Source organism: Macaca fascicularis, chromosome 7 (assembly GCF_037993035.2).
Source record: "Macaca fascicularis isolate 582-1 chromosome 7, T2T-MFA8v1.1".
Classification (NCBI taxonomy): domain Eukaryota; kingdom Metazoa; phylum Chordata; class Mammalia; order Primates; family Cercopithecidae; genus Macaca; species Macaca fascicularis.
This window is the reverse complement of record NC_088381.1, coordinates 25,460,377-25,471,050: the sequence shown is the minus strand read 5'-3', so window position 1 is coordinate 25,471,050 and position 10,674 is coordinate 25,460,377. Positions and strand designations below refer to the sequence as shown.

At 45.7% G+C, this 10,674-nt stretch overlaps 1 protein-coding gene across 1 annotated transcript in view; it reads left to right on the top strand.

The window, feature by feature from the left end:
- The first annotated feature begins 3,836 nt into the window (after positions 1 to 3,836).
- Positions 3,837 to 10,674, top strand: part of SHC4 (SHC adaptor protein 4) — a 141,783-nt gene continuing 134,945 nt past the window's right edge. Inside the window, exon 1 of the mRNA XM_005559499.5 lies at positions 3,837 to 5,286. Coding sequence (XP_005559556.3) covers positions 4,702 to 5,286 — 585 coding nt within the window. The 5' untranslated portion in view covers positions 3,837 to 4,701. The remainder of the gene's footprint in view (positions 5,287 to 10,674) is intronic.

Sequence of the window (10,674 nt, the reverse complement as noted above, 5' to 3'; positions counted from 1 at the left end):
TTGGAGATACAACTCTTCTTCACCATCTCATTTCCCCATCCTGAAAATGATATTTTGGTCTCTACCAAGAACTTTATATAAATATTTTCTTGTGGAATTTTTTCTCCAAAATAGAGCTTCAGCAATGTTTTCATTCCCAACTGATGGGCTGTTAGACGCATTGTGGGTATTGCTCAGTGAAAATCCTTCGCTAGTAGGTCTGCTGTATGATAGAAATTGTAGTGGAGGGATGGAGTAAGAGTCCTTGTGCTACAGCACTCAGATACCACCTGCTCCACTTTGTTCCAAAGTAGCGATCGGCCTACAGCCCCCCAGAGTTATTATGTCTCTGCCTTGTTCTCTCTCCTCTTCCCACATATCCTCTAGTACAACCTTCCTCTACCCCAAATTCCACATTGGATTATCTTCAAAAGCTGGGCTGGCATTTTTGCCAGGTTCTCTTCTCTCCTCCTCCTGGACCTGGCTAATTCTAGCGTGGCAAAGCCTGACCCAGGTCTTCCTTGAAACTGCCTGTTCTACTCAAGAAGCTCAGCCAGCACAGGATGTCTCATAAGAAACTGACATGTTGTTTCCTAGCAGGTGCCCTTGGAGGGGGGATGTCTCAAAGTAAAGGAGGCATACCACCAGGTTCTAAGCAGAACTCTGTTTTCCAAGGGCAAAGATGAGGCGTTCATGGTTCTCAGATGATTTAATGACAATAATGGCTTTTCTTATCTATTATTCATGTTTTTACTTGTGAGGTATTTAGGGTGAATTTTATAGGTATGCTATCCAAGGAGGAGAAAGGAGCAAGAACTAACATTTATTGAGCATACAGTAGGAGTCAGGTTTATATACACTGGATCATATCACGGTGGTTAAGGGCATAGTTTGGAGTGAATCAGTGCTTCGTTCTACACCACACATACCACTCCCTGGTTATGTGACTTGGGCAAGTCAGTAAATGATGGATAGCACCTGCTATATAGACTTGCTGGGGGGCTTAAATGTGAAGCACTTAGTTCAGGACCTGCTCTAGAGTTAGTGCTCAGCAGATATTATTGATTATTATTGTGCACATTTTACATATACAAAACCTGAGTCTCAGAGAGGTTAAGTAACTTACTCAAAATCCCACAGCTGCTTCTGTAATTCCCAGATAAATGTTCATCCAATTACATTTTGCTGTGAGTGCATACTGCTTGTCGGTAGTGGCCCAGTTATCAAGGTTTCCTGAGACATCTAGTCTAGTATTATCTTCTGATAAATGATCTTTGGGCTAAATACACTTTCCCTGGGGATTTTGGAGGGGTAGATACAGGAAAACCATAGATAGGAAAATATTCTGCCAGCCTGATCTCATTGATCTGTGAGGGCCAGCTCAGGGGTAGGCTTCCCAACAACCCTAGAACCTCCCCAGATCCCCAGCTCTTCTTCCTGCCCAGCCATTTCTCAGAGCTTTAGGAAGCAATAGGATGCCCTGTAGCCATCATAGGCCTGGAAACTAGATTTGAGCGCTCTGGTCCCTGGGAGGCGGCAGAGTACAGTGGCTGCCAGCACAGGCTTTGCAGTCAGGCCCAGAGGGATCCCAGGATCATTGTTCAACAGCTGGAGCACCTTGAACAAGTCACTGCCCTTTCTCTCAGCCTCATTTTCATATCTGTAAGGCAGTGAGGAACACAATCCCAGCCTCCACAATTTGTTATAATAATTGAACCAGAATGTAGGTAAACTGTCAGGTGTTCCACAGATAGTAGCTCTTATTAATATTGTTTTAATCATTACTAATTGAAAAGGATGTTCTAATGCCTTGAAAAAAGCAAACCATCTGCCTTGCCCAGCCATCTACCTAGAATGAAAAGCAATTCAATGAGCCTTCTCTTGGGCTGTTAGGACTGAGAGAATGGTCCAGCTGGGCAGGCTCAGCCTAGAGGCTATTGCGCACTTCCCAGTTGGGGATCTGATCTCTTTCATCCTCATAAAACGCTGTGGCAGAGCTACCCAGGAGAGCCGAAGTCTCCAGGCTTTCAGAAGAGAAAGAGCCCACAATGGCCATGACTGCTTTCTTACCTTACCTAGTCCCACTTCGCAACCCCCAACCCTCCCAGGACTCAGGCTTTCTGAGGAATGTAGACTGGTCTGAGCTCCTGGAGTCTGGCCAGCACGGTGCCTACCTAGATGAGCTGGCTCCCCTGGACACCCCATCCTGCAATCACGAGACCTCTGTGAGGATTCCTATCAGCCAGGCAGGCCCCTGTCCTTTCCAGCCTTCTCCAGGCCCAGCTGATTTAAAAAACTGTTTTCTTTGGACAATGTTGGCTTTCTTGGCTTCTCCCACTTTGTACTAATTTTTCTTTTTAGTTGCTTAGAGTGATATAAACTCTGCAGTGTGAGGGGTAAGAGTATGATCTTAGGGGGAGGCAGCTCTGTTTCCAATGGCCATTTTCTCATACTGCCCACAGGTACTTAGTGAGATAGGCACTGTGTGGAGCATTGGGCCAAGACTTTACAGGGATGAGGATTATTCATAAGCCCTCATAACACCCCCATTAGGTGGCTGCTGCCGACCTATGAGGACATTCAACCACGGAGAGGTAAAGTAACTTTCTAAAGGAAGCATGTGATGAGGTCATCACAGCATAGCAGAAGCAAGGCAGGGACCCAGGGGAAGGCAAGAAAAATGAGAGGAAGAAAGCAGATGAGGAATGAGGAGGAATAAGAGGTAAATAATCTTGTCCAGAGCCTGTCTCCTCAGCCCTAGGGATGTGGGGTCCAACTGATTTAGCTACTTCCCTCAGTTTTGCCAGGAGGAGATGTAGGGGAGGGAAAAGGAGGTCAGCTAGGGTTGAAGGGAAGATTTATGAAGATGCAGAAAAGCCTTTCCAGGTAAAGAAACGTCTGAACAGCCTTGGCAGAAGGGATGCAGATAGGTGCGTTATCTCCCTGGGGGAACAGGGAGCTTGAGAGGAGGATGCTGCTTTCACTGGTCACTCTCAACCATTTAATTCAGAGCCTGTGTTTGGATCCCAAGGGAGCTCAGGCTCCCAAAGTCATCAATATACATGAGCCTAATGCAGCGTTAGGGTCAATAAGATAATGAAGGTGGCACCCTTGATTCCTTTGGTTGCCAGTTTGTCTTAATTTTTTAATTAACGAACAATTTCAGATGACAAAGCCTTGAACCACGGAGTAGTGCAGTCTTTTCTGAGAGTTCTTCATCTCTTCCTATGTGTGATTTCCACCCTACCCTGACACCCCACACCCCCGGTGTTTCAGCAGTTTCCTCTTCTCCATTCCTGAAGAACCTGCATTTTCTTTTCCCAGCTCTGGTTTTGGCTTCCTGTGTGCTAAGCCTTTGCAGTTGTCATCATGTCTTCAGGATACATTTGATAGGTACAGGAAGTTGCACCAGACGGAAGATGGAACCAACAATCAATAAAAAAAGAACTATGTTTCTAAGAAAAATGCATCATGGCTTCCCACAGGAGTTGTGAACCATATGTCCTAATATCCCTGGAACAATGGGTCTAATTTTTAGCTCCTCTGCTCTGCCCTCCCGGCCATCTCAACAAGAAAGAAAATAGATCTTTTAACCTGCTGCTCCCCAGCTAATGATCTGTAGTAAAGATTGCCTTTCCTTTTAACTCATTCATCAGATACCACAAAATAAAATATGTCCCTCCTCTCCCGCTAGCTTTATTTCTCTCGGCTACTAGTTTAGTATATTTATGGTCTATGAGTCATCAAGCTGCCTCCTGATTGGATAAAAACCAAGCACCTCTGAGACCGTCAGTCAATTACAGCTATTCTCAGCTTCATTCACAGATTTATTAGCTTGCACACACAGAGAGAAATTCATTCGGCAAAGTTCATTCATAAAAATTTCAACACGCTGCGTATCATCCTGCACATCTCAGCTTTCGGCTGCAAATGGGCTTCTGAAAAAAGCTCCGAGAGGAGTCCAGGAGGGAGGGAAGCTCTGAGCGAGGGTAGGCAGGCTGGGAGGGGATCTGAGGAACACGGACCCATCACAAGTCAGTGAAACAATGCGGAGCAGCGCCCGTCAGTAGTACTCCTGGCTGGTGGCCCAGAACGATGCAAGACAAGATCTTCCAAGAGAGGGCAGCCTTCGGAATCAACGAACCCAGGCAGAAGGGCCTTTGGCTCATAGATACAATTTTTTTTTTTCTTTTTAAATGAACAATCACTGGAACAAATAAAGGGTTAATAGGCCAGTCATTTGCCCCGCCCTGTGGGAGCCGAAGGGAGCAGGTTCGAAAGTTCCTGTGTGCAGAACAGAACGCTGGGGTAAGGGTGGGAGTGGGGTGCTAAATATTTCTACTAGGCTCCTGCAAGGCTAGTGATGGGTCGGGGCCCCCTGGCCGGCGCTCGCCCGGGTTCTGTGCCTAAGAGTTGGCCGTGAGCGACCACCGCCGCCGGGAGCCTGGGTCTAGGCTCTCCCGACAAGGATTCCAAGGCGAGAACACTGGTGCCTCTGCCTGGGCCAGGGAGGGACTGAAATCAGAGCAGGGGAGGCGTTTCCCCGTTGGGCTGTCACCCTTAAGGGGCCGGGAGCCGAGGTGGGCGAGCTCGAGAGCAGAGTTGGAGAGGTGGCTGCTGCGAGTTGCATCGGGCGTTGAGGCGTTTGATGTCTTCACCGTTTATCTACCAGACGACGAGGCGATTTATGCAACAGTATCCTGTTTCAGCACTGCCAAGGCTATGCGAGAACGCAGCCAGGACAGCCTGGCAGGACTCGTGCTGTATGTAGGACTCTTCGGGCACCCCGGGATGCTGCACAGGGCCAAGTACAGCCGCTTTCGGAACGAGTCGATCACGTCCTTGGACGAAGGTAGCTCCGGAGGCTCGGTCGGGAACAAGGGCTCACCGCAGCCTCCCCACCCCGCCCTGGCACCTCACCTGCCGGCTGAAGATGCCGCCTTGCCGTCGCAGGAGAGCCCCACCCCACTGTGCACCTTGATCCCCCGCATGGCGAGCATGAAGCTGGCCAACCCGGCCACGTTGCTGAGTCTGAAAAACTTTTGCCTGGGTACCAAAGAGGTGCCTCGGCTGAAGCTCCAGGAAAGCCGGGACCCAGGTTCCAGCAGTCCCTCTTCCCCAGAAACCAGTCTAAGTAGGTCTGGGACTGCACCTCCACCGCAGCCGGACCTGGTGAGCCACAGGGCAACCGCCCTAACCCCTGATTCGTGCCCGCTTCCTGGCCCTGGGGAGCCACCCCTTAGGAGCAGGCAGGACAGGCACTTTCTGCAGCACCTGTTGGGGATGGGCATGAACTACTGTGTGAGGGTAAGTCCATTTTCCTCTCTGCACTCTTTCTAAGAACTTCTGTGGAAGGGGGCATCTTCTCTGCTTTCTGCAAGGGGTCTAAGGTTACCTGCCTGGGTTCTGTGTTTGGACAGGACATGATTCAACTGGACCAAGGGGTGGGGAGGTGGGTTTACAAATGTCCCTACAACTATATGACTTGTACTGGAGTCAGGCAGCCTTTGGTTCAAGGACATGAACTGGTGCTAACTTGTAGGACATGAACCTGTGGGTACTTGGCAGGTGTAGAGGCAAGTTCTGATAGAGGCAGCTGATGGCACCACTTTGTCCCCACTGGACCTAGTATTCTGGCCAAAAAGAGTCAAGGACTTCAAATCTGATCAGTGATTGAGACTTGGTAGGTTATACTGGCCATTGTATTTTGGATGAATACAGTAAAGATTTCTGTGCTATAGAAACACATGGTGTGTAAGGGGCTTGAATTATTCTTTAAAAATTTATTTCAGCATTTAGCAAACACTTCTCAAAACATGTCTGAGTCTCTAACCTTGTGCTAGGAGCTAGTCTTAGCTCTCCAGTGCACATTTATTGCCTTTACTGCCTACGCTGCAGCAACTAGGCCTTGTCCATGAGCTATGGGCAAAATCAAGGTCCTTGCTGGCCTTGCATCTGTCCTTGCTCGATCAAGATTTGGGCAAATGAAGATTTGGCCTGTGCCCTTTCGGAGCTCAAATTTCAATGAGGGAGATCAATGAATACATGCGAAATACTAAGATAATCATACTTAGCAATAGACAGCTAATATGAGAATGCTGAGGGAATTCAGAAAAAAGGAACGATTATGTGATCTGGGATTCATTCACATGGGGAACCCTCAGGAGAAGATGAATCTTGGAAGAAATGTCAAATCCGAGTTGGCAGAAAGGAGGAAATTCCTGGTAGGCCAAGAATAGGAGCAAAGTCACTGTGGTGGCTGCAGGAGAGTATCACACAGGCTGGGCCTTATGGAAAAGGAAGGGGAATGCTGGAGAATAGTGGGGGACTGAGGGAGGGGCTGGGGTAGTTCTCAAACAAGTATAAGTTGAATAAAGACAAATAGAGATCACGAGTAGCTTGAGAGACCGAAGTTGACCGAAGCTCTTAAATGCCGAATGAAGAGATTGTAAATACTTTGACTGGTAAATGCGAATCCTCCTAGGTTTGTAGGGCATGACTTGCTGAAAGTAATTTTTAAAAGACCAGTCGGTTGATTTATTTGACATGGATTGAAGCAGGGAAAAATTAGAGACTTGGAGGGCAGTAAGAAAGATACTCTGAGAGTTTAGGTATGAGGGAATGAGAACACTGATTAAGGTGGAGAGGAGAGAAAGGAGGTGAATGGTAAGCCATTCTGTGAGAGAAGAATGAGAGAAACCTCAACAACCCTGGGAGATTAAGCAGATTATTTCAGATCCGAATATAAATAATAGAATAGCGAACATTTATTGAGCAGTGGGTAGATTGGTTTGTTACCATTGTTGTTTATTGGGGTCGTGAAGATTATTGATGGAGAGTTGTAAAGGGTGAAGAAAAGCCTTTCAAATTGAAGTCTCGGAATGACGTCAGTGATGCCAATGACTGAAGCAGAGAAAATTAGGAAGTGGACTCGTTTTAAGTTTGTTTTTGACATATTAAATTTAATGTAATGATCTCTAAATAATGCTAATATGTAGGTAGACAGTCATATAAGACTAGCACTCAGGTGAGATGTCTGATCTGAAGGTATACAGAGCTAGCCCAATAACTGTATTACAAACAGACAATTAGGATCTCAAGGAAGGCCAAATAGTAAACACTGGAAGGGTTACAGAGAGAGCAGGCTTGGGCAGTCCTGGCAAATGGGTAACTAAAACCTCTAAAGCAAATAAATGTATGGGACATGCAGCTCTTGCCCTCCCCCACAGTGACATGGCACATGATGGAAATACTTTCATGTTTCTACTCAGAGTTCACGGGCATATTCTCATTTGTCAAGATTAGGTGTGTGCCAGGCCCTCATGGGAAAATGAGTGACTCTCCAAACCTGGGCTCTCTGCACCTGCCTTACTGTCACCTACACATCCTCTAGCCTCTGCCTCAGCTTTCCTTTCCTCTTGTACCTCCTGCAACCTCTCCACACCCACACACCTGTACAATTTTAAATGTGAAAAGAGTTGCTGTGTGATCTCCAGTTTCCCTAGGGATTGGCTCCTCTGCCGTTTTAGATTTTTAATGTGGCCACCGTCTGTCTTCTTATGGCAATAATCACTGACCCCAGAAAAAGTGCCGACCCCATGACCCAAATGAACCTCACAAGATTGCCAATATCTGTGACATCCAATACAAGCTAATGACATCTCTTATGAAGTCAAAATACGCAAAAGAACTTACTATTAAGTTTTATAGAATCCTAACTTTGAAAGATGGAAGAGACTCAGAAGTTATCAAGGTCAATTTCTTTATGGTGAAACCAAACCCCAGAGAAGGGGTTTTTCAAAGGCCACACAGGTGAGTTAACGCAGAGTGAGATCTAGAGCCCAAATCTCCTGTGTGCCATTCTCACCTGTCTTCACCACAAGTTTCCATGCTGGTTGTTGTTCTGTTACTCAGAATTCTTTTGAGATGTGAACCAATTTTGAAAATGAATGCCAAGCTATTAATTTATAGTAAAAATATCATACCAAATGAACCAAACTTGTGAACTCTGTATTCCCATCTGTAGGAAAAAGCACGTTAAAACATTTAAATCAAACCTTGCTTGGTAATAATGGATTCAGAGGAGAGAACTGAGAGAAAGATGATCTTAATGGTTAGTTGACACAGGGCTGGTGGATTTAGGGGCAAATTTTACAGGAAAAAGGCCACTTAATATTCTACCTTCTTATCCATATCATGTGACTGTTCCTCTCCCTGCCCCAACTTATTCACTAATCCATTCATCCATTTATTCAACAAATAATACAAATATGCAAATTGCATTATGAATCAATTATGCAGCAGTAACTGTTCTAGGCACTGGGCATCTATAAACAAAACGAATCACTTCTAAGCACCAGTAAACAAAAGAGGTCTGACTCATTGTGATATATTTTAGTGAGTGGAGATAGGTTCAATTGAATAAATGAAAAAATATACTATTTCAGATGGTAATAAGTGCTATGGAGAGCGATAAAGTGGGGTAAGTGAAAAAGGCAGTAGCTTGGGTGGGAATGTAAGTTATTCCTTTTGGGTAAAAAGTGGAATTGTTATAGCTACTCTTTATTTTGTTTTCTTGCATCTTTTCTCTTTACAATAAGGACTATATTTTCCATCTGCACTAAGCTAGAGTTGACTTTGGGTTAAATATTCTTTTTAAAAAATGGCTCGTTTGGTTTTATGATGTAGAATCAATTATACAGCTGAAAACACTTTATGAATCCTGAGCACCTGTTTTGAGTAACTTTAATTTAAACTCAGACTTTGGACCCCCCGATGGTCTCTCAGGGAAGGGGGCCTAACCATTCTTTGAAAGATATTGAGCCAGGAATAGGACAGTGAGATCCCAGTCTGGGCAAAGTAGTGAGGTGGGCAAAGCCCATTAAATGGTGTCAAATATGACTTCATTCTCCCCATAAGACTAAGTCTGCTTTCTTTAGAGGCCTTTCCAAGTCCATTCATCCATCAGCAGACATTCATTTAAAGGTCTCCCAGGTGCCCAATGTAGTGGGGAATGTGGAAAATCTACACCGTGACAGTGTTCTCCTCTTTAAATGAGGGAATTGGCTTGAAAGCCCTCGCAGCACCAGTGTTTAATGAATGAAGGGTTCCTTTCTCACACGGGAGGTGTTTAAAATGTCAGTTTCCTTTCCACCTCTGAACTTGGCTCAAAGATGTAATAAAGCAGAGGCAAAGAAACCAACCCCGACGAGCTGTGGCAGGTAACTGCAGTGGCCCTCACCACAACCCCCTGAGGAAGGCTGTGTTCTCCAGGTGAGGCCACTGAGAGCCCAGGTGTTTGTGATCCACAGGATACTTCACAACTAGTAAGTAGCAGCCTGAGCATTCCTATCCAGGTGTGTCTCACTCCAATGTTTCTCCTCTTCCCAACCTCTCACTTGACTCCAAGCAAGACGGGCAATCTCTGAAGTATGGGAATGGAGTAACATAGATGAAAGGCCACACTGTGCAGGATAGCCTCATCATAGCACCAGCCCACGGAACTTGCCTTGTCATATCCATGTGAGTGATTTCAGTCTCTTCACTTTAGCCCAGCCCAGCCAACTGTTTGCTAGATCGTATTACTTTCCTAGGGCTTCTGTAACAAGTACCACAAACTGGGTGGCTTACTACTATAGAAATCAATTCTCTCACAGTTCTTGAGGCTAGACGTCTGAAATCAAGGTATCAGCCAAGTCACTCTGTCTCTAAAAGCTCTAGGGGGGGATTCTTAGAGCTCTTCCTTGTCTCTTCTAGCTTTTGGTAATTGCCAGCAATTCTTGGTGCTCCTTGGCTTGTAGGTGCATCACTCCAGTCTCTGCCTCTGTCTTCACATGCATTCTCTCTGTGTGTCCATGGCCAAATTTCCCTCTTTTTTATAAGAACATCAGTCATTGGATTAGGACTCACCCTCATCTAGATTAATCTCATCTTCACTTGATGACATTTGCAAAGACCCTCTTTCCAAAGAAGGTCACACTCTCAGGTTCTGAGGGTTAAGACTTGGACATATCTTTTTTGGTGGACAAAATTCAACCCAAAACAGTCCCCAAGAACGTTTATTGCAATGTATTTGCTCACATAGGCCTTCTTGGGTATCAAGCTCATCAGCTTTGTGTGCAAATAGAAATTTGTGTTGAAAGATTTTCTTGACTTCCTTTGTAAATCCCACAGTATACTCTTACCATCCATCTTCTCCTGTCTAAGGTATCTTATCACTGAGCCAGTAAACTAGTATTATCAATCATCTATCGTCTAGACTAGATGTAGTCCACAGTACAAATGTTATGTCTACCTCAAGTAGCTTTTCCATAGGAGATGACAGGTCTAGGAATTTGAAGACTTGTATTAAAGTAAGGGCTCTGACACTAAGTTGTGTGACTTTGGGTGAGTCACTTCACCTCTATGGGCCTCATTTTCTCATATTTAAAAGAAGAAAGAAGTTTCTGCCAGGCACGGTGGCTCACGCCTGTAACCCCAACACTTAGGGAGGCCGAGGCATGCAGATCACTTGAGGTCAGGAGTTCGAGACCAGCCTGGCCAACATGGTGAAACCCCATCTCTACTAGAAATACACAAATTAGCCGAGCATGTTTACGTGCACCTGCACTCCCAGCTACTTGGGAGGCTGAGGTGGGAAGTTTGCTTGAACCTGGGAAGTGGAGGTTGTAGTGAGCTGAGATCGTGCCACTACGC